Raw genomic sequence first — 27,228 nt, forward strand, 5'->3', positions numbered from 1 at the left:
TGCTTTTATCTTATTAACTCTACTTCAAGTTTCAGGGAGGAACCCTTTTTTTAGCAGAATTTGATAGAACAGAAGAACAGTTACGACAATGATCCTATCTCAAATTTTAGTTCTTTTTATACTTACAACAAATTCAATGTGTGGGCTCAGATCTCCAAGGCTGCACCCTGGATTTAAGACTCAAGTCAGCTCCTGTTCTGGCTGGTCCCTTCTTCCATCACAGTCCAACTAATACAGTTGGTTCACAAACATACTTTATCATAATATTAGGAACTTAAGAGAGACCTGGATTATTTGCAAGGAAGCATAACAATGGTCAATTTTTAAATTTTTTAAAAAATTTAAGGTAATGGGGTAAGTGACTTGGCCAAGGTCACAAAACCAGGCAAATATGTGTCTGAGGCTGCATTTGAACTCAGGTCTTCCAGACTCTAGGGCTAGCACTCCATCCATTACACCACTCAGTTGCCCCAATGGTCAGTTTTTTAAATGCAAATTCTGGTTTGGGATATTAACCAAGGGCTCTTCAACAATAGAACCTTTTTTGCTTATGATAATGCTTAGGAGAGTCTCTTTAACCTCTAATACATAATCAGCACTCATTTTAAACAGATTTAAATGTTTTCAATAATTTCCAGCAACATGGCTATTGTTGGTCCTAGTTTAAATTTCACATTCAACAATCTGAGCCTGGCACTCCCTATAGTCCATTATTGGCTTCTCTTCTTATCTTCTGGTGAATTGTTTCCTTTAGCTCCACCTCCTGGTCTCATTTCTGGAGCTTTAGTTCTGACTATAACTTCTAGTTAAAAGTTCATGGACATTTCAGGTTTTCTGTCAACAGGATACTTTGTATCCCCTGACTTTAACTCTAGGAAATTCAGTCTTCCCTCTTCAGTCTGGCTGGTCTGCAGAAACCCCTTTATCTTTTAGTCCTTAAGTCTATGTTTAGCTATTCTGGCAATTCAACCTCACTATATACTCAACCCACTGTTTTGGATTGTATCATGTTGTTTTTCCTAATGCTTCTCTTCTGGTACAAATTCATCCACCCAACATCCAGTCCATCTTCCTTTTCTTCATATCTCCACAGTGCTAACTCTTAAGATCATTCTTCACTCTCTTCTTTGGTCTAAACTGAAAGATCTATTCCCAGTTGACCCACTCCTAGACAACATGTCTTGGTTTACTTCCCTCTTACAAAAAAACTACCTTCACATCTACCTACATTTCCACAACAATCTCTCAGAACTTCTAGTTTAACTCTTAGAATGCCCTAAAAATGTAGCTAGCTCCACAGGATTCATTTTGCCTGGCATGTTTTCCTCAATTCCAATATGGGGAAGAACAGTTACTACAATGGTCCTATCTCAAATTTTAGTTCTTTCTTTTTATACTTACAAGCTCAATGTGTGGGCTCAGATCTCCAAGGCTGCACCCTGGATTTAAGACTCAAGTCAACTCCTGTTCTGGCTGGTCCCTTCTTCCATCACAGTCCAACTAATACAGTTGTCATAGGACTTTCCCTCTCCCTATAACTGCACTTAGGGTGTTTCCAATGATGCACTTTTTGTCGACTTGGATGGTATACATATATGTATGAATGTATATATATATATATATATATATATATATATATATATATATATATATATGTATTTCATGAGACAACTTTTTTAAAAATTGAAGATAGTAATCTTTAGTCTACGTTTAAACTTCACAGTTCCTTCTCTTGATATGGATGGTATTCTCCATCACAAGTCTTTTAGAATTGTCTTTGAGCATTGTACTGCAGAAATGATCAAATCCATCATAGTTGATCTTCACCCCATGCTGAGTGAAGGGAATATGGAAATAACACACAGTCACTACTTCCTAGTGTGTATAATGTTCTTCAGGTTCTGCCCACTTTACTCAGCATCAGTTTATGAAAAGTCTTTCCAGGCTGTTCTGAAGTCCCATCCCTCATGGTTTCTTATAGAAAAATAGTGTTCCTTCACTTTCACATACCACTTCTTGTTCAACCATTTTCCAATTGATGGGCATCCCTTTAATTTCCAATTCTTTGCTACTACAAAAAGAGCTGCTATAAATATTTTTGTACACATGGTTTTTTTTTAACCCTTTCTTGTGTTTTCTTTAGGATATAGACCCTAGACCCACTAGTGGCATTGCTGGATCAGAGTATGATCAGTTTTATTGCCCTTTGGGCAAAATTCCAAATTGCTCTCCAGAAAGGTTGGATCAGTTCACAACTCATCAACAATTGGACATCCTATATTTATCAACTCTGTGAAAATAGTATATTGCACACTTGATCTTGTCTTTCCAAATGGGGAGATCCTTGAGCATCAGGATGGATAACTTTCTGACTAACATTTGGGACCCTTTTTTAGTAAGCTCTCTAAGTCATTTACCTCATCATTCTTGATGCAAAACTATGGCTATCTTGGTCTGGGTGGTTTAATCCTCCTGCAAATGTTTCAGTTTTTCTCTTCCAGGTCAATAAGACACTCTCTGATTTTGTACTTGACCCCCCACCCCCACCCCCTGAAGGGTTAGACAAGGCTCTGAGATACAATCTTCATTACACATTACTAATTTGCTTTGTGTCTGAGTTTCATAGGGGGAAATGAGCAGTTTGAATGCTCCCGTCCTCCTTCTCGGTGTTCATCTCACCTATTCCCTCCCTTTGTTCCCGTGAGCTGTTGGCCCAACCTAGGGGTCCCAGGTCTGGATCTCTGACAGAGAAAGCTTCCAGCCCAAGGTGGGAGTCTCACAGTGCCTTCTGAAGACAGAGAGCTTTGGATCCAGCCCTAAGCGGTTACAAAAGGCAGATTACCCTTCCCCACTGCTGAGCTCAGAGTTATCTCACGCTATTTTGCGTCTCCCCCCGCCAAGATGGTGACTCACAGCTTTCCAGTTCAAAGCGAGGACGCGTCCCACAGTGTTTACTGCCTGATGCTCCTGCAGGAAATTCCTAACCCACGACTCACCAAGTATTAGAAATCTCACTCTGAAATCTCTAATCCCCAAATAGCCTCCTTTCTCTCCGCTGCTGGCTTCCTGGCTTTGATTTTATGCACACTAGTTCCAAACTCAAGGCCAAAAAACCCACCCCATGCAGAGCCACATTCAAAGGAGAACCAATATGCTGAGACCAGAGGGGATCTGAACAGCAGCTAATTGTCGGTTTGTCAAGTTAAAAAAAGCCTTCACTCTCCCCTGAGTAGGATGGTTATTTTTTAAAGTTTGCTGGGGGTTTGGGAGCTCCTCGCGGTTGGGAGGCAGACCAAACTCAGCAGTTTTAATTATTAATCAGGTCAAAGGCTGATTACAATTTTTCTTCTCTTCAGGGAGGGCATTGAAAGTGTAAGGGAAGAAGAGGCCCAAGTTCTCGAGAGGGGAAAGGCAAAAGGACAGAAGAGGAAAACAGAGCGAGCCAAACGAGTCCGAAGTCCTTAATGACTCCTTGCCCTAGACAGGCTGCGTTGGAAGAAAGCTAAGGCCGCCGCTGGGTCCTGTTAAAAATGAATGTAGGTCTTTATTCTTGTAGCGGGTTTGTTTCTTTCTGGGTTGAAACCATTCCAGGCCTGACAGCAGGAGTAGACATGGGCATTGCGGTTCAACTGCAAGCTGAAGAACAGGAAAGGGCAGGGAGGAATGGAAATCCCAAGCCCTCTGGGCCTGCCTGGCCTTCCAGATTCTAGGTCAGGTTGCCTTGGAGCCACTCTTCCAGGACCTGGCTCCCAGGAGGGGAGTATCCTGTCTCCCAGGTATAGTCAGGGAATGGGCTGGAGCTTCTATTTGTTTTTTTTTAGGTTTTTGCAAGGCAAACAGGGTCAAATGGCTTACCCAAGGCCACACAGCTAAGTAATTATTAAGTGTCTGAGGCTGGATTTGAACCCAGGTACTCCTGACTCCAGGGGCCGGTGCTCTATCCATTGCACAACCTAGCTGCCCCCTGGATCCTCTATTAATCAATTTATAACATTTCCAGACAAGTAGCTTGCCACCGGGAGCAGCTCAGGTGGATTGCTTGGTGCTGCCCCACTCCTCCTTACCTTTTTTTTTCCATTTAAAGTGATAACAATTACAGGTAGCTTATCCATTTATTCCTTTGATAAATGAGAATTTAAATGAGACTATTAAGATAGAGTCTGTGCTAGGGAATATGGAAATAATACAAGTGTTGAGAATAAAAAAACAAGTAAGCAAGGTAGCCTCTGCCAACAAGAAGCTCTCCAATAGGGGGAGGGCAACATGAATAAGGAGGCTAGATTTAGAAAACAGCTTGGTTGGGAAATGGCCAAGAGATATAATGGAAACTCATTTAGCAGAGCCTAGGATCCTAGTATCCTAGTCTTAGTTTAGGTAGGCAGAGTAGGGCCAGAATGCATGCAGGTAGCAGGGTTCAGAAATGGACGTGAAGTTGGTGTCAGGGGAAAACATAAATGAGGCAGTTAAATACCATGGAGCCATATATGGCCAATGACCCTGTAACTGGAGTAAATATGGATGGAATGGGAGTCCAGGGGAAGGTCAATTCCTGTGACCTTGAATATATCCTTCATGAAGGAAATAAGGTAATTAGAACATTTGTTAAGTGTTTGCTATTTTTTTTGGTGCAGCTAGGTGGTGTAGTGGTGTAGTGGATAGAGCACTGGTCTTAGAGTCAGGAGGACCTGAGTTCAAATTCAGTCTCAGACACTTAATAATTATCTAGCTGTGTGGTCTTGAGTCAATCACTTAACCCCATTGCCTTGCAAAATCAAAACCAAACCAAAACAAAAAAAGTGTTGGCCATTTGTCAGACATTGTACCAAGCCCTGAAGATACAAATAAAAGTAAAAAAAGGCAGTCCTTTGCCCTCAAAGAGCTTGCATTCTATATATTAAGGAGTTCTGGTTGGGGGGGGGTGTAGGGGAAGGGCATCTATGTGGGGACATGGAAGTAGTGAGAAGACTTCAGAAATGATAACACTGTGAGGTCTGGATCCCAGAAAGATGCAAAAGGAGGGTGGAGGGTGAGGATGGAGAAAGAGAGGGGAGAGAGAGAGAGAGAGAGAGAGAGAGAGAACTGAGGTAAAGTCCAAGCTTCCAATGGTGTAGAGTTGGTCAGGTAGGAACAATGAGGACAAATGGCAAATAGGCTGGACCTAGGCTTTAAGGGATGGGCAGAATTCAGAAATTATAAATTCCAAGGAGAGAAGAGAGGAATAAGGAAAAAACTGAACTGGAGTGTTGGTGTTAAAGAAGATAATGTTGGATCATAAATTCAGGTCTAATCTCCTAGCAACTGAAGGAAAAATCTACCTAAGAAAAAGAAGATATTGTCAGAGCAAGGAAAGTCAAAGTTCACATTGGATTGAGCCAAAAATTCAACAAAGATTCAATTCCTAGGCATGAACATGAGACAGAAGAAGATACAATTCATACAAAACCTCTAAAAGCTAGGCTGTACTATGTCAGGGTGCAAGCACAGCACAGGGAGAGCTGAATATATAGATAACTATTCTTTCTTGGGTGCCTCAATTAAGATAATCTTTTCTAATAGTGTAATAAGATGCAACAAAGTATGGATTGATTCTGTTTTCTGTGTTAATTTTGGTCTAATTAACACTATGAAAACACAGGTATTCATTCCATCAGCTGGCACCACACCATCCATATATGGAACCATTGATTACAGCAAATGGAGAAATTTTGAATAATGTGTATAATTCACTTACCTTGGCAGTGTCCTTTCCAGGGAGGTACACATTGACAATGAGGTTGACATGTGCATTGCCAGAGCTAGCTCGGTATTTGGGAGGCTAGAAAAGAAAGTGTGGAAGAGAAAAGGTATTAGACTGACTACCAACTGAAGATCTACAGAGTCATTGTGCCAACCTTTGGAGTTTTAGGTAGGTAAGTGCCCCTTAGTATTGATTTGACCAAAGCTTAGGATCCTAGGGGGGACATTATCTTTTTTAAAATTTAGTTTAATTTTTCCAATTACATTTTTTTCTACTATTCTCCCTTCCCTTCCCCCCTCCCCATGACTGTGAACAATTTGGTAAAAGTAGTACATGTACAATCATGTTTTACACATTTCCATTTTAGCCATCTTATGAAAGAAGAATTAGAACTAAGAGGGAAAAAAAATGAGAAAGAAAGAAAAAACATAAAAGAAGTTTTAAAAAAGGGGGAACATAGTATACTTTGCTTTGCATTCAGACTTCATAGGTTTTTCTCTGGATGTGGATGGCATTTTCCATAACAGGTCTCTCAGGATTATCCTTGATCACTGAACTGTTTAGAGGAGCTGCATCTATCATAGTTGATCATCTCACAATGTTGTTGTTAATGTGTACAATTTTCTCTTGGGGGGAGACATCTTTAAGTATTCATTTTCCAACATTAAAATTTCCATAATACTATTTGGTGAAAAATCATAAAATCAAACTTGGTGTTCTTTTTTAATCTTAACTGTGGATTTTTGCTCCATTTTTGAACTCTATAATTTATAAAAAGAAAATTTCTTGTGTCAGAGAGAATTTTCTCCAGCCAAGATGGATCTATGTCCCTTTGGATTTCTCTTTCTAAGAAGAGATTCTGGGAATTTAATAAATAAGTTTATTTGTGAAAGTTTGTGCCAAAAATGCTGAGGACCAAGGTTTACTTCTTTTTCTTCTTTTCTATTTGGTCTATTTATTTATTTGAATGTTAAAATTTGTTTTTACATGTAATAAGATTTACTTCTAAAATGGCTTTGAATATCACCTTTTGAGGAATTTGTATTTTATAGGTAGAGTATAGGAAACTATTAAGATTTCTTAATTCGAGAGAGATACAATTAAAATAACATTTTGCCAGTCAGCTAATTAGCATTAGTTAGTTAATTAAATGATCAATTAATTAATTATTAAGCACCTACTATTTTCCAGGGACTATGTTGAGGATACAGAGAAAGGTAAAAAGACAGTTCAATGAGAAGAGACAAAAGGAAGATGACCATGCACAAACAAGGACAAATTGGAGATTATCATCAGAGAGAAAGCACTTTAAAGGGAAATCAGGAAAGGCTTCTTGTAGAAGAAGGATTTTACTGGTCTTGAAGCAAGCCAGAAAAGTTAGGAGGTAGAAATGAGGAAGGAGAGAATTCTAGCCAAGGGACAGACACAGTGTGTGTGTGTGTGTGTGTATCTGTGAATGTTTGTGTGTGTAGTAAATTGTGAAGGGCTTTGACATATTTGATTCTGGAGGTGATAGTGAGTCACTGAAGATGATCCATTTTATATTCCATAATGCTCTCTTATCTCTTGTCATATATTATTCTCTTATTCATAGATGTTATAGGTTTAATTTCCCATGCTCCCCTAATTTATTTATATCACCCAATTTTTACCTTCTCCTGGTATATAGTATAAGATGTTGTACTTTCCAGTATTCCTAGCAGTTTTTGTAAGAATAGTGAACTTTTGTCTAAGAATAGTGAGCTTTTGTCCCAAAAGCTTGGATCTTTGGATTTATCATGGATTACTATTTTTGTATTGTGCCTATTAATCTATACCTCTGTTTCTTAGCCAGTACTAGATTGTTTTGAAGATTATCCCTTTTTGTAAGATAATTTGAAATCTGTACTGCTAGGCCACCTTCTTTCACATTTTTTTTTCATTGATTTCCTTGATATTCTTGATGTTTTTGTTCTTCCAGATGAATTCTATCATCTTTTTCTAGTTCTATAAAATAATTTGATAATAGTTTTATTCTTATGACACTGAATAAGTAAATTAGTTTAAGTAGAATTGTCATTTGTATTTTATTGTCTCAGTCTACTTATAAGTAAAATTTTTCTACTTTTTTAGATCTGATTTTATTTGTATGTAAAATATTTTGTAATTGTGTTCATATAGTTCCTGCATTTGTTTTGGTAGATAAGACTCCTGAGTGTTTTATATTGTCTGTCTTTGTTTTAAAGAGAATTTCTCTTTCTAGTTTTAGTTCTAGTGCTGGACTTTGTTGGTAGTATATAGAAATGCTGATGATCTATGTGGATTTATTTTCTTTTCTGCAACTTTGCTGAAAATTATTTCAAGTAGTTTCTTAGTTGATTCTCTAGGATTCTCTGTTTACCATATTGTCTATAAAGAATAATAGTTTTATTTTCTCATTAACTATTCTAATGCCTTCAATTTCTTTTTCTTCTCTTATTGCCATAGCCAGCACTTATAGTACAAAACTGAATAATGATGATGATAATGGGCATTCTCACTTCACCCCTGATCATAGTGGGAAGGTTTCTAGATTATCTTCATTACAGAAAATGCTCACTGATGGTTTTAGATAGACACAACCTGTTCTTTTAAGGAAAATTTCATTTATTACCATAATTTTAGTGTTTTTAATAGGAAGGAGTGTGATATTTTGTCAAAAACTTTTTCTTCATCTATCGATATAAACATATGATTTTTGTTATTTTTATGGTCAATTATACTGATAGTTTTTTTTTTTTGAACCAACCCTGCATTCCTGGCATAAATCCCACCCAGTCTTAATGCATGAACTTTGTGATAGTAAACTAGATTTTAGAGAAAGACAACTAATTTGAACCTGTTGCATTTAAGGTGTTGGTCATAGGATATCCAGGTATTCTGCAGCTAGTTGAAAATGAGGTTCTAGAGCACTGGAGAAAAGTCAGATTCGTAGTAGATTTAAAAGACCACAGACCATGTGCTTTATCATTCCTCAAGGAGACATCGTTTTTCAAATTTTTCTATCCTCCCTAATCTTTATTTTTTATTTTTTAAAAAAAGGAATAAACAAGTAAAAATAAAGTAACAGGGGGCCAGGGAGCAACATATAGGGTCATAATTTGATCAAAGAGTCTTCAGTCCCTGGAGAACACTCTGGGTCATATTGACCCAATGTGGACAGCATCCCGGGTCATGGTTTTTGATCCAAGGAGGTTTCCTCTCTCTAGAGATTATAATGATTAGGGCAGTCTTGAACTAATAATGGGATCTAGTGCTAGAACGTCTTTAGAAGACATCTTGTCTAGTACTCTTATTTTACATAAAAGGAAACTGAGAACAAGAGGTTAAATGATTTACTGAAGTTCATGGTTCACAAGCTGTATGTAGTTGAACTCAGGTATTTTTCACTCCAAATCCAGTGGTCTTTTCACCATACCATACTTCATGAGATTCAGACAGTATACTCAAGAGAACCATCTAGCAGGGTTGTGTCTGGAAAAGCTACCCTCTTCTATGAGAAATGACAAGTAGGGAAACTACTGTCCCAGTACTGAAAAAAACTTGAGTCATTCCTACCACATCCATTTCTTTGTCCACATTCACTATTCCTATATGAATCTCTGTGCTAATAAATCTTAAAGTCATCTTCAACCTTTCCAACTTCTCCTCAATATTAGCACCAAGCAGTGGTGGCTAGGAGGCTAGGATAGAGCACTGACCCTGAACTCAGGAGTACCTGAGTTCAAATCCGACCTCAGATACTTAATAATTACCTAGCTGTGTGGCCTTGGGCAAGCTGCTTAACCCCATTTCCTTGCAAAAAAAAAAAAAGATCGCATCAAGCAGTAATCTATGCTAAAAGTTTGATCTCTGTTTGAATGCTTAGATATGTTTATATATATATATATATATATATATATATATATACCACATATGTGTATCATTAAACTAAATACAACATTCAATTAAAAGAACAGAAAACTGAAAATTTTTGAACCTTAGCTATTAATTTAATTAATGAGATTCATCCTAGAGATCTGCTGATGGCTCCAACTCTTGCTTGGGGGAAATACCTGATAGATGGGGCATTCAGATCAATGAGGATAAAATTATTTTTGTATTTAGAACTTTTATTTTTATATCACATCTATTGCCAAATATATCCCTTGCCTTTCTCCTACCCAGATAGCCAGAACTCTCCTTTACAATAAGCATCTGTTGAATGTCTACTTTGTACCAGTCAATCTGTTAGGTACTGGACATATAAAGACAAATGAAAGCTGCTTATGCTGTCAAAAACCTTAAATTCTACTGTGGGGAAACAACAAATATATAAACATATTCAGTAAATGCAAAATATATAAAAGGAAATACAGAGTAAGTTTTGGGGGGAGAAGGGATGATAATTAAGGCTCCCAGAAAGGAGCTAATGTGGAAGATGACACTTGATCAGAGTACTGAATGGAGTTGGGGGTAAGGAAGGATTGCATTCCAGAAATGAATGAGAACCTATGCAAAGGTAAGGCAAAAAATAAAAAATAAAGATGGAACATTATATACTGGAAACAGCAAATATAGGCCAAAACAGGAGGCACTATATCATTCTCCCTTTCTCTCAATTCTAAGAGTTGGAATTATACATTAACTAGTAGAAAAAGGCAGCAATATATCCTCAATTTATTACTGAGTCTTCAGAAGGTAAAGCTAGGGCTGGGAAGATGGCAAGAGTTTTAAGGGCTGTATTCTTCTAATCCCCTAATAATTGACAGACTGAAGACTTGGTTCCTGAGCAGTGGTTAAATTGAAAACTTGATTCTCTTTGGTAACTTGATGGTTCATTTTAAGTCTCATGTTGCTGTTCCATGAACTTGCTTCAAAATTTAATCACTCAAATTTATTTCCTGGAGTGTTTCTCCAACGCGGTCTCCTCCAGGCCCATTAGTCACCATCCTATGACCTGACAGTTTGAATATTAAAGAATCTGTGGTTACTTTTCTGTAAATTTAGGAGTACTTTTAACTCAGTGGGCAAATTCTAACAGGTCACTGTTTGGGGACTTTCTTTGATTGTTTATAAACCATCATTATGGGCATTATATTGTAGTCTTGCCCAATGTAGAATCCATGCTTTATTCTGCTCCTATTTAGGAAAAAAAACATCCTCATGCCAATGGAGAGATACTACAATGATCTAATTGAGAATTGTTCTTACATGTTTTTATTCAAAGACAAGTCTTGGAGATATGGTTCTTATTTTGTTCTGCATATTTTCCCTTAACTCTTACTCTTGATGGCTCAGGACCGAAGAATTCATTTTCCCACTCTGATGTCAGTTTAGGACCAGGTCAGCACTGCTGTCCATCACCCTCTGGTGGCAGGTGAAAAGGGAGAGGCCACCAAGTACTAGGGCCTACATCTAGCAGAGCAGACATAATGCAGAAACTGACAAACAAGTCAAAAGATGAGTTTCCTGCTTTCCATAGATAATTTTTATTGGTTTTGCAATAAACATAGGAGATAGAAACAATAGCCATAAACCAACTGAACAAGAAATCGAAAGGCACAGGCCCCAAAAGGCCTTTTTGCCTCTTCTTAATGAGCCTCTAATTTATAGACAGTTGAGCAGACTTCTATCTTTCAACCAAAAACTTTCTCTACTTACAGGCCTGGATGAACTGAGGCTTCTACCCTGCTTCTGGCATTATAGCTGAGATCCAAGGTCTGTAATAGAATCCTTGTTCAGTGTTGAAAGAGACAGAGAAGAAGGACCCATGTTACTTTGTAATTATGAGAAATAAGTAAAACAAATTCCCAAGTCTTACATCTTTGGGTGACTTCTGGGTACCACACTGGCAACCCTTCCATCTTTATATTTTTAGACTGAGAGGTAAAACTCTAAAACAAAGAATACAAGTGTCATGATAAACATATTATCTTTCTAGGATTTGGAAGTCAGACAAGAGCATGTTTGGAAAACTGAAAGAAGGAACTCCTCTGTTCTCAAAACTCAAGGTTGATGTCAAAGGACTAGTTTGAAGATTCTAGACCAAAGAACTGTCTTCTTCAAATGACCAAATTCTCTCAATACTCTCATTCCCTAGTTCTGCCCTTAGAATCAAGAGCAGTGAAGAATAGATTCCTGTTACTGATAAAGCTGAGTTCTTATTACCCAGAAACCTTTGAAAAATGGTAGGCCCCAGCAATCCTAGGCCACAATGATATGTCCCCTGGAAACCCTAGCAGTGTGTTGCTACTGCCAGGACCAGGTGAGTGGCTTTTGCAAGCCAGGGCTCAATGCTGTGTTGCCTCACCTTCCTGTGAGGTCTTGCAGGGTCAGTTTTCTCTTCCTTACTGCTGTCCTAGCAAGGTATGTCCTTTCAAAGATTATCTTTAAACATCAAAAAGTAGGATAAGATAAGATCCCCAAAGGTTCAACCCTCCATAGGATTCCCAGGCCTTGGGGATGATATAACCATTATAACCACTCCAGGAGAAGATACTAAGCAGTCAGTCACTCTGAGTAGTTGCTTTCTACTTGTCTCCAAGGTCAGTTTAGTGTCAAATCTATACTCTTACCCCCCCACACACATATTTTCTTTTTTTACTTCTTATATCAAGTCTCAGAGTAGAGCGAGAAATTTTGGGACTCTGGCAAGTAAAGCACCTACGACTGTTTTGTAGCTGGGAGGTCCAATAACTCCTCATTGTACAAATAAAGAGAGAAGCTCTGAAAGGGGTAGCTACTTGTCTAGTGTCACATGGTGAGTTGGCCTCAGAACTAAGGCTGTCACCTACATCTCCTGATTCCTAGTTCAGGGCACTTTCATGATACTACAAGGTCTTCATAGCTCCTCTCTGTCTCTGACTTTTCTTTTCCCCTTAGCTTCTGTCATTGAGTGGATTTAAAAAATATATACTTATTTTTAATACTTAAATTTTACAATTACCCCCTCCCCAAAATGAGCATTGCATATACATCAGAGAGTTTTATTATACATGAAACTACAGGTCCCTATTTTATAAACTTGTTTTTTTTTAAACATATAATAAATTCAACTTATAGATAAAATTTTTTAACAGACTTTTTTTTAGGCAATTGGGGATAAGTGACTTGTCTAGGGTCCCAGATCTAGTTAAGTGTCTAAAAGTATACTTGAACTCAGGTCATCCTGACACTAGAACCAGTACTTGTTCTATCCTGTACCCTCTAGCCCCTGATCTTGAGGTTTTCAAAATTGTCCTGCTTGTTTATGTTTTCTGACCTACCTTCTCTGCATTAAAAAAAAAAATAGATGCTTCATTGCAACCCCCATCTCTTCCCCTCCTTTCCTATCTACTTCCCTTCCTTTCCCCACTCCCCCTCACCCTCTTCTCTCCTCTCCCTTTCTTTCTCTTCCCTTTTCCCCTCCTTTCCTCCCTTTCCCTCCCTCCTCCCTCTCTCTCCTCTTCTTTCCTCTCCTCCCCTCCCCCTCTCTTTTTCCTTCTCCTCCCATCTTCTCCCCTTCACTCCTCTCTTCTGTTTTCCCCTCCAGTCTCCTCCCCTGTCCTCACCCTTCTTTTTCTTCTCTACCCCAATCCTCCCTCTACTGAATGAATTTCTAAGAAGAGTTTAACTTAATGTATGCATTTCTGTGTGAGTTTGTGGCCATACTCTGATGCCTCTGGGATACAAGATTGTGCACTAGGAACTGGGTTACCTGGGTCCCAACCTTGCTGGCAGATCTGTGCAGCTCAGGGAAGGCAAGGAGCCATACAAATTGCAGCAGAGCCTAACAGTCCTGTTGACTCCTGATGGGCTCCCTGAGTCATATCCATTACACTGGCAAAAAATAAGTTTGTGTTATTGCCGGGCTGGCAGAGGCATGGAAGAGTGAGCCGAGATCCACTGCCCCATGCATCACTGGCCAAATCGCCTGAGAAATCCCGGCTCCGGAACTTCTCATCGTTGTGGATGATGTACAAAGCCGAGTGACAGCTCTGGGTCCTGGCTGGGCCTGGGGCTCTGTTAGGCTGCCGGCGCAGCTGCGGTTTTATTAGATTGGCTCAGCTTGCAAGTGGAAGCAAAGATTTTCTTCCCCTTCCCTTCCATTTTTACTCCTTGGCTCCCACTTCTCCCCACCCCTGCCCCCCCATTCCCCGCCTGCTCTTCTACCCCCCTGCCAGAGCCATCAAGCCATCAATGGAGAAACAAGGGGAGGCACAAGATGTCATTTCCCCATCACTTTTCAGACAACTCCACTCTAATGTGCTTTTAATGCTGAGATGCTGCACTAATTAATCAGCGTCCTGCATGGAGGCCTCCCCTCCTTCTCTCCCTTCTCCTCCTCCCACCTCCTTTCTGGCTCCTCTCCTCCCTCCCTTTTCTCTCCTCCTTTGCGTTCTTCCTTTTTTCTCTCTTTTCTTCCCACCCTTTTCTCTCATCTTCTGCCTTTCTCCCTTTTTCTCTTGCCCCCATCTTTTTTCTCCTCCTTTTGCATTCCTCCTTTTTCTCTCTCCCATTTCTCTTTTGCATTTCTCATTTTTTTCTCTTTTCCTCACTTTTCTCTCCTTTGCATTTCTCCTTTTTCTCTCTCACTTCTTCCCTCTTTTCTCTCCTTTCTGCATTCCTCCTTTTCTTCTCTCTCCTCCCCTTCTTTCCTCTTATGCTTGCCTCATTCTTCCTTTCCTCCCTCCTTCCTTCTCCCCTCTATTCTTCTTTTTCTTGCTCTATTCCTCCCCTCTCCTCTCTTCTTTTTCTCTTCTTTTCCCCACCTTTGCCACTTCCCTTAGCTTTTTTATCTTTAGTTTCTCTCCTTTTCCTTCCCTTCCCTTCCTTCTATATACCTTCTTCTTTCTCTTCCTCTGTCCTCCTCTCCTGTCTCCTTTCTTTATCTTCCTCCCCCCAACTCTTTCTTTTTCTCCTTGTTCCCCCTTTCATTTACTGCCTTCTAGCCTATGTTTGTCCTCTGCTTTCCTCTTCTCTACTTCTCCCTCCTCTCTTTCTCTTCCATCTCCCCTTCCCTTCTTCTGACTTGCTCTTATGGCAGTCCCATGATACCCTGGTGTCTTACAGCAGAAAAAGCTTTTACCTGGACTAGCTGATATAGCTATGAGAGATAACTGTATACGAACCAATAATCTACCCTGACAATCCAATTTACTGACCAATAGAGCACAATCCACCATGTCATCGGCTGTGGGGAGGCCCATAAATTAGTTCCTAGTAATTTATTCTGATCAATAGAATGGGCAAAGTCACTTGTCTCTTTAATCAAAGGCCTTCTTGGAGAATGTCAGGGCTGCCAGTGTGGGAGGGAGTCCCTGAAGTGGGGATGGAAGTGCCACACCCCATTCCCTGGCTTTTTCTATCCATCTAGTAGTTCTCTCTCCCTACTCCCCAACATGCCACCACCATGACAGCTGGTGCAGTGATGGATGGTTTAGAATGTCCACTTCTCCTCCAACCACTGACATTAGAGGTCAGTTCTTGGACAAGTGAGCTCAGAGGTGAGCAAAATGGCAGACATCATGAGGCATACTCCAGATAACCTCTCCACAGTTCTATTTCAGTTCTATTCTAGTGAGGGTAGTTTTTCCTTCCCTATGGCCCCAACTCCCAACAGTGTCAATAGAACTTGAGCGCTAGACATTTAGGAAACCTGCCCCAAAGTCCAGATACTTGATCTACACTCCTATTACAAGAGAGCAGAGGATAAACATTACCCTCAGAAAGATAGAGTTCCTTTGTCTGATTCTCTTTTAAAGAAAATTTTACAGATTCTTAAGGGGTTTTAATTGTTTATTTGGTTTGCTATAAATCTATTTTTTGTAAATATATAAATCTATCCTAACCTCTCACCTCCATAGAAAAAGAGAAAGTATCAAATGTGTAATTGTTTTTGAGAGGTTACACAAAGGACCAATGAAAGGTTTCCTTTCTTTCTAACTTAGCAAGTGAATTAGTGTGAATGGTATCTACTCTTGTCTCTAGGCCACCAGCTAAGTTTCTTCTACCTTTAACCCTGACCCTATTATTTACTTAGGGGAGTGGACTAGATTTGGTCTGAAGAAAGCAAGGCTTGTTATTCCACATAAGGGAGAATGGGGGCAAGGACCTTGGCATAAACCAGCTATGACATTGGCCCTTCTGCCACATTTGAATAGTATTGGCCTGGGTTCCAGCATCGGGCCATTTTGCATCCAGACTTAGGTGAAAGTAGGAAAAAGAATTAGTTGTCTGGAAAGGATGGTCCTGAGAATCTCAAAGGGCATCCTTATCATTCTGGTACCATAGCTCCCATCTCACCATCCTGCACCCTCCCTCCCTGCAGTCAAGGCTCACTGGAGATTTTTCTCCACCTTTTAACTTAAATTCCTCTCAGACTTGTACAAAACATCCCCCAGCTCTAACCATGCTTCTCCCCATTACCCACAGGCAACCAGGTGACACAGTGAATAGAAAGCTGAACCTGAAGTTAGGAAGACCTGAGGTCAAAATCAAACTTAGATACTTAGGTAAATTGCTTAACCTCTGTCTGCCTCAGTTTCCTCATCTGTAAAATGATGATGATAATAATAATAATAATAGTGCCTACTGGTCAGGGTTGTTTTGAAAGTCAAATGAGGTGATATTTTAAAACTCTTTGCTCAGGGACTGGCCCATAGTAGGTCCATAATAGCTTCCTGGCTAACTTTCCCCTGGTCCTATTTACATTCATTTTCTTATGCTAATCTGGTCTAGTAGTATCTACCCTTTGTCTCCAACCTCCCTTCATTAGGAGATAAACTAGAAGAAACCTCAAAAGAGGAAGGAGTGCTAAAGGGAGGGGTGTTAGACTGAGAAGCTATGCAGGCTGTTTTGGGCTTCTTAGAATAAAATTCTTGGGTTTTGTCACTCAACAATTCTATAAGTTATTCTGTCTTTTCCTTAGCTGATAATAATGACCTCCTGAAGAAGCCAGTTTCTTCTACAGGTAAAGGGAAGGAGGAGAATGTCCATTGTAAGGAATGGTGACCAGAGCAGAACCTCAGGAGGAGGGCTGGCCCAGATGATTTTGGTGAAGAGATGGGGGACCCCCCCAACCCCAGTAGGAATTGGGTGAGAACTTATAGAATTGATCACTCTTCTTCCTTCGGGATCAGTTTCCTCATGGCAGGAGCAGACAGGGAATGTCATTTTCCAGGGGACTGATGGGGGACCATATTTTATGGGGAATAGATGGGAGATCTTGACATCACAAGGGAAATTAAAAGAGGAAATAGATGGGCAACTAGGTGGCACAGTGGATAGAGCACCAGCCCTGGGATCAGGACGAACAGAGTTCAAATCCAGCCTCACATACTTAATAATTACCTAGCTGTGGGACCTTGGGCAAATCACTTAACCCATTGCCTACCAAAAAACAAAATAAAAAAAAGAGGAAATAGGGATGATAGATGATGAATCTCATATCAGGGGTGAAGACCTGTGGGACTCTGATTTCATTGAAATGATCATTTCTGGGAGAGGAAACTCCCTCTACTAATGTAGGCTAGCATCTCAGAAATTTAAAAATTACTTTGAACAATGGAAAGTTATGAATTGCTCAGGATCACAGAGTCAATATGTATGTGCTGCTTCTAGGCCCCACATCATAGTGGACAAATATATGGAGAACTTCATATTCTAGGAGATAGATGTGAAAGTTCATGTCATGGAGGAGCGGGGGGACTTCATGTCAGCAGAGGGCAGAATGGGTCAATCCTTTTATAAAGGGAATATGGATGAATGCATATTACAAGAGGCAGCCTGGGACCCCAAGTTAGAAGAGTTGTTACAGGAGACAGATTGAGAAGCTATGTTATTGTAAACAGATAGAGGGTATCAGTGCTAGGTGGTACAATGGATAGAATACTGGGTCTAGAGTCAGGAAGACCTGACTTCAAATGTGGCCATGGACACTTATTAGCTATGTGATCCTAGGCAAGTCACAATCTGTTTGGCTCAGTTTTCTTAATTGCAGAATGGAAATAATTACATCTTCTCTTGCAGGGTTGTTGTGAAGATTAGATGAAATATTTATCAATCAGCACAGTATTTAGGAAATAGCAGGCATTTGATAAATGCTTTTTTCTTGCCTTTCTGTTCATTTTGTAAGGGGTAAATGAAAGCCCATTTATAGAGCACCTCCTATTATAGGGAAATACAACAAGGAAGCAGATGGGAAGGGTTCCTAGGGACAGATGGGGGATGTTATGTGGGGTCCTATATTACAGAAAAAGTAAAAGGGATGAGCCAAAGCTTTACATAGGGTTACTGGTTCTAGCTGCTCTACCTGGACTCCCCATTTTCCTCTTGATCCAATTCCCATCCTTTCCTCTTACTCTCTGTAGACAGGTCAGCCCTAGGCCAGGCAGAGCCAGATGGGCTCAGAGCTTCTAACCCTCAGTTCTGCCCCCACCTCCCCATGGGTCAGTAGGAATAGAGCAGGGGGCTGACTAGGGAGGTGGTGATCACTGGGCTGTGGAGGCCTGAGGACAGTCTGGGGGGTGGTGACAGTGTGACAGGTGGACTGGCGAGCAGGGATCTGGCACCCTCTGCTGACCCTGCTGCAGGAGGCAGCCGGTCAGCCTGGCTGGGGCCCGCAGGGCTAGAGGCAGAAACAGCAACTTACTAGTCAAAAGAGCAGTTCCTCACTCTGAATAGATCATTTTTATTGGTTTTGCAATAAGCTTATGAGACAGGAACAATAGCAATAAACAAACCGAACAAGAAATCGAAAAGACGGGCCCCGAAAGCTGTTACTGAGTCCTTCCCGCCGCTTCCTAACGAGTCTCTAATTTATAACAAACTCATCAGCCCGGCACCACCACTGTCCCCCATGCAGAGCCCAGGAATCTGGCCCCTTTCATCTTGTATGGTCCATCATTCTTGGACCAGAGACCCATAGGACAGTATCCTCCAGCCCATGAGCATGACTCACTCATTCCTGGGTTGTCCGGGGGTGGGAGGAAGGATGATCTCAGACCCTCCAAGGCTAAAAGGCAAGATGCTTGATCACTTGAAGCATGAGAAAAGATGATCTTAGGTGTAGTCCATGATATTTACCTTTTTTTTTTGCAAGGAGGCAATAGACTTGTATCTGTAGGACATTACCACCCCAGTGTGGGGAGATAGAGTGGGACCAAGGCCCAAGGATCCAACTTCTTGAAGACATTGTGGCTGGCTTGCAACTTGGACTTAAATGTCTGTGCCAGAAATGAGGTTGTGGAATATATATATATATATATATATATATATATATATATATATATATATATATATGTATATATATGAAAACAAACTCCAGGGGAAGTTCAAGGAGTTAGCCAAGGGGATTAGGGAGCAGGGCTTGGGAAAAACCTCAGAACCAACTAATTCATGCATTCATTGATCCAGATTTTGGGATCTGGATGGAACCCACATCTAGCTTGGGCTGTATTTCTCAACAAGATTGTACTCTTAGATCCCTTCTAAGGGCATAGCTTTGGAATCGAAGCCTTGGGGAAAGCTGGGGAAGTCTGAAAGTAAACATGAACATGTGTGTGTGTGTGTGTGTGTGTGTGTGTGTGTGTGTGTGTGTGTTTCTATTTCAGGAATTGGGGACCCTCACGGAGACAAAATCAATTCTGGGGCACAGAAGGATAGATGATACTTTGGGTTCCCTTAATTAAACTCTAGGTATAACTAATGGTGAGTTTTCTCTTTTTCACCCAGGAGCTTGATATCTCCCCTCTTGGAAGGGAGAGATGCTCCCTGAGCACATGGCATGAGGAGAAGAGACGCAGTACTGCTGAGGGGAACTGAGGTTTTCTGAGCCCCAAGTCTTCATCAATCACTACCATTCCATCACATCCTTTAGCACTTCCTCCAAAGGACTCTCTTTCTTCCCATTTGCTCCTTTTCACTCTTGTTCTCCACTTCCATCCTAGGAAGTTGGGGGCTCAGGTCCCTATGGGCTTCTCTAGGGGAAAGGGCCAGTTGGGCGCTCCAATCCAGTCTGACCCGGGGAAAATGGAGCCATTTAGCTGCAATATTACTTAGGGCCACCAGATGTCAGTCTGAGGCCATAGAAATGGACAGGTAGAGCTGGCTGTCAAGCATGGTCTAGAAATGGACCCAGGAGTCCTGAGTGATGCTCACCCTTGGTGCTTCCCACACTGTCCATCAGCTTCGGTTCTGAGGCTTCCGGAAGTCAGCAAGAAGCAGTCACCTCCCAAGAAGCAGCTGCTTCTTGGGAGGTGACTGCTTCTTGCTGACTCCATTTGACTTTTTTTCAAGGAAGCTACTGTGTAGAGTTTTATTTGTACATGATATAAAGCTTATACACATGCGTCCCCCTGCCCCCCCCCAAATGATCTTGTTTAAGTGTACCATGCTAATTTTGTTTGGGGGTGGGAGTCTTCAGCAGAGAATGGTTGCAAGAAGAATGTGGAGTAAGCATGGCTAGATCATGCATGAATGTTTTTTTTAGGCAGAGCCCAAAGAGACTTTCCACATGAAGAGAACCCCCAAGAAGTTTCCAAAAGAAACAGACTAAGGTGGGGTCTACAGAGAAGTTGCAGGAGGAGAACAGGAGGGAAAGTGAGTGTGTGGAAGTCAAAAAGAAATATGCCTGAGTAACGGGCTAGATGAGTGTGAGAATGTGCACTTGGGAGAGACGGTGAGTATGCACACATGGGTAAGGGATATTTTTATCTAGGGGACAGTTTGTACTTGTTTAGGTAAGGACATACCTGCTTGGGGTAAGGGTCTGTTTGGAGGGGAACCTATGTTTTTTATTTGAGGGGGTGGTATGAAAGTGAATGGGTGTTGAGAAAGTGAGGCTGGTGACTTAGCACAGCACCCCTTCACTCAAATCCTTTTTTTTTTTAAAGTTTTTGCAAGGCAATGGGGTTAAGTGGCTTGCCCAAGGCCACACAGCTAGGTAATTATTAAGCTTCTGAGGTTGGATTTGAACTCAGGTACTCCTGCCTCCAAGGCCAGTGCTCTAGCCACTGCACCACCTAGCCACCCCCCTTCACTCAAATCCAATTGATGTGTTTGTCATAGCATCATCTCCCCTGATATCATGACGGTCTTCAAGAATGAAGGACAAACATCATCATAAAATGTAAAAAGGTATACATGATTATGTCTGTGTGTGTGTGTGTGTGTGTGTGTGTGTGTGCGCTTGGGGTTGTGTGTAGAGATCTGTGTGTAAGCATCTCCATGAGTATAAAGGGTTGGTGTTTTAGAAAGCACATGTGTGTAAGGGGATGTTTTTTATATTAGGGTCTGTTTATGTATGAGAATAGTGAATAGAAAAGAATTGTCTTATATAAAGTCCTATATGAGTATGTTTATGTGAAGCTCTGCTCATTTGAAGGGTTGGTTGTGTACCTGTAAGAGTATGTTTTTAAGGTTTTGTGTGTGTGTGTGTGTGTGTGTGTGTGTGTGTCTGTGTCTATGTCTGTGAGAAAGGGTTAAGAATTATGTATTCATCTCTGTGTTTAAAGGTCTGTGTATATAGGTGTAAAATATATGGCCAGCAGGCCATATGTGACCCATACCACTCCCAATGTAAATGGAAAATACTTTAAATAAATAAAACTACAACAAATCATATATAACACTACTTTTTAAAGTATACTATAATACTGCATTTTAAAACAAAGTCAGTGGCCCATGGATATCCTTATATAGGGGCCCCCTTTTGCACTTGCTTTTGACACCCTTGGTATAGGAGACTTTGGGTGTGAGGATCTGTTTTGTGTTGGAGTTTTTTGTATTTCTGGAAGGGTCTACTTGAGCAACTATATTAGAAGTGGAGGGTTTCTTTGTGTCAGGGATTATATAGGTGTTTATGGGGACAGAGTGTGCTTTTATGAATGTTGATGTATAAGTATTAGGGTTTCTATTTGGTGATGTTTGTATATGTTTATTTATGCAAGGTAATGTTTGTGTGAGAATCTGGATAAGGAGCAGTGTGTCCAAATTTTTTCTATCTAGGGCTATGTGTCTATGTGTGAGTTTCTGTTTGTTTTTTTTTTCGGGGGGGGGAATTGTATGTATGTGTTTATGTAAGGTCCCCATATGGTTAAGTGTAGGGGATGATGTGTATATAGGCCAGGTGCTCATCACATTTTTTTTTTTGGTGTGAGTGTGCATTTGAGAATCTGTTCATGTGAAATGTAGGTGTAAACATGTAACTATCCCTATGAATGAGGATTTGGTTGAAGGCTGGGTTGGTTTGAACCAGCATGGGTAAGGGGCTATTGGTGTGAGGGCTTGTGTGGGAGGATTTATGTTAGCAACTGTGCATGTAAGGGTTTGTATGTTATTTTTCTCTAGTGGTTTTTTTCCTCTTTTGTCCTGATTCTTTTTTTACAGCATGACTAAGATGGAAATAAGTTTAACATGATTGTAATGAATGTTGAAAATTATCTTTTCATATAATCAGGAAAAATACTATTAAGATTAAAAAAAAGTTTTGTGTTTATTTGATGGGCACTGTGGGTATGTATGTATAAAGGAGAGTAGGTGTAAAGCTGTGCTTGAAAGAGGGGCTGTGTGTGTCATTTTGCAAGGGTTAAATTGCATGAAAGGTTAGTTGTAAGGCTAGGAATTTACACAAGTGAGTGTAGGGGGCTGAACTTATTTGTGGAGAAGGTTATGTTTCTACAGGAGTGTACATGTATATCAAGGATTTTGTGAGGGCTGGTGTGTTGTGGTAAAAATCTGTTTTGTATGCAGCTGGGGGTATATATGCATATTAGGAGCTCTTTAAGGGGTTGTATGTGCTTATATGTGTGTAAGGTAATATTTGCGTGTATGAAAGGGTCTGTGTGAATGACTACATATTAGAATCAGCTGAAGGCAACAGATAAAGCTCTGTATGAGTGGTGTGTATCTAGTGGTCTGTGTGAATGGTTCTCTGTGTATATGCATGTAAGGGGATCTGTGAGTGGTTGTGTATGTGTACTGAGTGAGTGGGTTATGTGCTCTGGTCTGTTTGTATGAGTGGAGTCTTGGGTGGGTGGGGTAGTGGGGAAGGGGCAATGAAAATTAAATGAATTATTTAATGCTCCTGGTCTTGGGAAATCTAACATAGAAGGGCAGATAGGGAAAATCCCTGTAGTGAGGCCAGAGAAAGATTGAAAGTTCTAGGGGTCAGGGAGAAATGGGGGCATCCAGGAGGCAGAGACAAGGGGGGCAAAAACTTCAGAACAAATTGATGAATGTTTCTGTGGATAGTTATGTGAAGATGACTGTGTTTACCATGTGAATAGTATGTGATTGTGTGTGCATGGATCTATAGAAATAGCTAGATATGTGGATCTGCTTGTGTGAATGGCTATGCATGTATATATAACAGTTAGGGTCTGTTTTCGTTTGTTTGTTTGTTTGTTTAGGTCTCTGTGTGGAAGAGTCAATTTGTATAAGGTTTGTGTATATGTCTTTATTTATTTATTTTTGATTTTTGAAAGGCAGTGGGGTTAAATGACTTGCCCAAGGTCACACAGCTAGGTAATTATTAAGCATCTGAGACTGGATTTGAATTCAGGTCTTCCTGACTTCAGGGCTGGTGCTCTATCCACTGCACCATCTACCTGCCACTATATGTGTATTTAAAAGAGAATGTGTTTGGGATTTTGTGTATGTGTGAATGTAAAGGGTTATATGAGTGTCTATGCCTGGATCTTTTTGTAGTATGTATGTATGTATGTATGTATGTATGAATAAGGAAGGACCCGTGTGAGTGATTGTGTAGATGTGTAAAAGGATCTATGAATATCTGCATGTGTAAGACTCTTAAAGTGGTTCTCTAGGTATGCAGGGCTATGTGTATATGGATCTGTTTATATGAGTGGTTATCTGTGATTTGGTATGCAAGGGTCTGTATTCTGCTTGATATGTGTTTGTGTGTGTATGTAAGGACTTGAATGGTTAGATTATCTGTATGAGGGGTTCTGTCTGTGTGTTGGGGTATGTGTAAAGGGTCTTTTTGTGTCACATGTGTGTTGTGTGGTTATGTGTGTATATATGTGTAAGGGTCTGTTCATATGAATATTGTAGCTATCAACCACCACCATCACAACCACCATTTATTCATTAACAGGCAGAAAAAGTGTTGGGTATAAAAAGTTCTTGCCCTGAAAAAAGTGTACATAATTCTGGGGGAAGAGACAACCTGAAAATAATGTGATATATACAAGATACTTAGAATAAATGAAGATTCTCTCACAAGAGAAGAAACTGGGAAAAGTTTCTTGTAAAAGATGAGCTTTGACCTGAGGGGCATCAGGGATGGTGTGTGCAATGATCTGTATATGTTTGAGGATGTCTATGTCTGTGTATCATATTTTCTCTTTGAGATTGTGTGTATGGATCATAAGAGCCTTCATATTTGGGACTGTATGTAGATGGATATGTGTAAGGGACTCTTTGTGTGAGTGGCTATTTGTATGTGTCTATGTGAGTGGTTGTGCTTATAGGTGTTAGAATCTATGTTTGGGGTTGAGTATAAGTAAATGTGTGAGGGGATGTTTGAGTGAATGGCTTTGTGTGTACATGTTTGTTAGTGTCTGTAAAGGTCTTTGAGGGGTGGTGTAGATGTGTATAAGGGTCTTTGTGTGAATGACTTTTTGTAAATGTATACTTAAGGGTTTTGTGAGTGGCTGTGTGCTTGTGTATAAGGATCTCCAAGAGGCAATGTATGGGTCTGTTCATGTGAATGATTGTGTGAAGTCACCACATGGTGGCTTATATGACAGAACATATATAATGAGGGTAAGTTTTCTCTTTGGGACTGTGTTTTTTTATACATACACACTGATTGTAGGTTTGTTTTTTGTTTGGAATTGTATACCCACTTTTATCTGTGTGAGTGACCATGTGTGTCTGTAAGAGGGTGTTTATATGTGATTATACATACATATACATACATATATACATATATATACATACATATATACATACATATATATATATATATATATATATATATATATATATATATATATATATATATATATAATGATTGATGTATGCAAGAGCCTGTGTGACTCATTCTGTGCATGTGGGTATCAGGCTGTGTAGATACTCTTTTTTTTCTCTTTTTTCATGGGACATTGGGGTTGAGTGACTTGCCCAAGGTCACATAGCTAATAAGTATCAAGCGGTTAAGGATGGATTAAGTCCTCCTGACTCTAGGGCTGGTGCACTATCCACTGTGCCTCCCAGCTGCTTCATGGGCCTCTGTTAGTGAGGATTACAACAGTATGAATAGCTGTGTATATATGTCTTTGCAAGTGTCAGTGTTTGCAACTGTATGCTGTATGTGTGTGTGTGTGTATCTGTGTGAGCCACTGTGTGTAGATGGATGTGTAAGGGGAGACAAGAGGCAAGCTTCTTTAAGTGACTTGAAGCAGCTATGGGAAGGCCTATGTCTAGGTGTCTTGGGCTTTGTCAGTGTAGGCATCTCTTTGTAGGAGTGAGTGATGTGGATGCACACATATGTGGGGAGTTGTCTCCATGGACATGTGAAAATCCTTGTCCCTAGGTATCTTCTGCTGAGAGGCTCTGTTGGACCTGAGGAAGGGACCATGCTTGTCCAGGACAATTTGTATTTGGGTCTGCATTGATGGAGATTCCCGCCTCTGTGTGTAGGATTTGTTGGAGTGGGCTAAGCTTCTGCGGGGCTGGGGCACGTCCATGGGTGTGAGTGAGTCTCGGAGGGAGTGTGCCCTTGCCAGGAGACAGCAGCATCGGCAGCAGCATCGGCAGCAGCATCCTCAGCAGCATCCTCAGCAGCATCCTCAGCAGCATCCTCAGCAGCATCCTCAGCAGCATCCGCAGCAGCATCCTCAGCAGCATCCGCAGCAGCATCTGCAGCAGCATCCGCAGCAGCATCCGCAGCTCATGCACAGCATCCTCCTCCTCCTCCTTCCTGCCCCGAGCCCCGGCCCCAGAGTGCAGCCAGATTTCAAGGCTCCTGTCGCTTCCATCCATCTTCCCCGGCTCCCAGTATTAGCATTGATCTACAGGGGAAATAGAGAGCCGGGCTGGCTTCTGAGCGCAGCCGCCGCCCCGGCCCGCCGGTGATGGAGTGCACACACACCGTTCCTGAAACATGGCCGCTCTAACTTAGTCCGTCTTCCTGCCAATAGCCAGCGCGGGTCCGAGCGGATCGATAGCGGCCGATCTTCCGAGGCTCAGCTCGGCCGGGCCCCGGCTTGGCCAAGAACTTCGAGCCTGGCAACGGCGGCGGCCTGCGAGTGGGCACAGAGGCGGGAAGCCTGGGTGGGCGGCGCTGGCCACGCGTGTGCGCGTCGGTGTGGAGGCCACGGCCAGGGGTGGGGGGTGGGGGCATCCCCACCGGGCCCAGGCCGCCCCTGCCCTCTCCCCGGAGGACGCCGGCCCCCCCACCCCTTCCCAGGATAGAGTTCCCAGGCGTCGCTCTTCTCCCCCTTCCCCCGAGGCTCCCCGTCTCCCCCACCCTCCCCCGGCCCTCACTCACACACCTGCACCATCAAACACCGGGTTTGTCTTTAACCCCCAAGCAGGGGGCTTTAATTAAAGAGACAGTGACCCCTTTTATGAGTGTGCTCGAGTTGGGTTTCAGGGCCGGCATCACGTGCGGCTCACATAACCCGCACAAAGCGCCCCCGCCCCGCCTTCCCTGGCCCCCGGGAGGGGCTGGTCTCCCTTGTAGACGCCGCCGCGGCGGGCCAGTGCTGGAGGAGGGCGGGGGAACAGCCCGGGGTCAGGACTCCCCCCCTGCGCCCTCCTTTCTGCCGAGTGGGGGCTGCCCCCGAGGGGCTCCGTTGGATGTCCTCGTCTCAACTCCCAGAAGACAACGATCTCGTTAATCAGGATGGAAGTTCACCCCACTTTATAAAATGGACAAGGTTCCAAAGGTCTGGCTGTAAAGCAAAATGCTCTAACTTGAATTACATTTTCCTATTAACTTGCGATATTAAATTGGCAATGCAAGGGGAGAGGGATGGGAGTTTTGGCCCCCGAAATGGATCAAACACATCTTAGTATGGAGAATTTTTTTTTTTTAGTTACAGATTGAAATGATTAATTTACCACACTATTAATCAAAAGAAGTCACTGTCTTGGGTTTTGAGAAAATCCTTAGCAGACCCTTCTTTTCCTAAACCCAGGCTCTTTAAAAACGGGAAATAAACACATTTTCCTTATAATGCAGCCAGTGGGTCTATTTCTTCCAGATCTTACACTTCAAGGGTCACAGAATCCTAAGAGAATGAGCTGGGAGGACCACAGATTTCAAGCGGAAAGAGACTCTGGAGTTCATCTAGTCTAGTTTTCTTATTTTACACATGAGGAAACTGAGGCACAGAGAGGCTTAACGGTTTGCCTAAGGTCCCCAAGGTGTTTCTTAGGTAGCAAAGCTAAATTTCAGATCTTCTGGTTCTCAATTCAGCACCCTTTCACACAGCACAGAAAGATCTCACTTTTATGAATTAAAATTGCTAGACTCAGTT

The 27,228-nt window shown here is 41.4% G+C and overlaps 1 protein-coding gene and 1 long non-coding RNA gene across 5 annotated transcripts in view; one reads left to right on the forward strand and one right to left on the reverse strand.

The window, feature by feature from the left end:
• Positions 1–27,228, reverse strand: part of SLF2 (SMC5-SMC6 complex localization factor 2) — a 124,251-nt gene that overhangs the window by 58,929 nt on the left and 38,094 nt on the right. For 3 of the 4 annotated variants that reach the window (XM_074233896.1, XM_074233895.1, XM_074233899.1), the window contains one exon: positions 5,732–5,815. In XM_074233896.1, the coding sequence (XP_074089997.1) occupies positions 5,732–5,815 (84 nt within the window). Of the gene's footprint in view, positions 1–5,731; positions 5,816–13,433; positions 13,556–27,228 lie in introns of all 4 variants that reach the window. The other variant, XM_074233898.1, reaches the window with a different exon arrangement.
• LOC141521390 (uncharacterized) lies at positions 1,678–19,969 on the forward strand. Its single transcript, XR_012477922.1, has 4 exons — positions 1,678–3,536; positions 11,401–11,455; positions 16,151–16,813; positions 19,451–19,969. It is a non-coding gene; the product is annotated as an uncharacterized LOC141521390 (long non-coding RNA).

The sequence above is a fragment of the Macrotis lagotis genome, chromosome 4 (assembly GCF_037893015.1).
Source record: "Macrotis lagotis isolate mMagLag1 chromosome 4, bilby.v1.9.chrom.fasta, whole genome shotgun sequence".
Taxonomy (NCBI): Eukaryota; Metazoa; Chordata; class Mammalia; order Peramelemorphia; family Peramelidae; genus Macrotis; species Macrotis lagotis.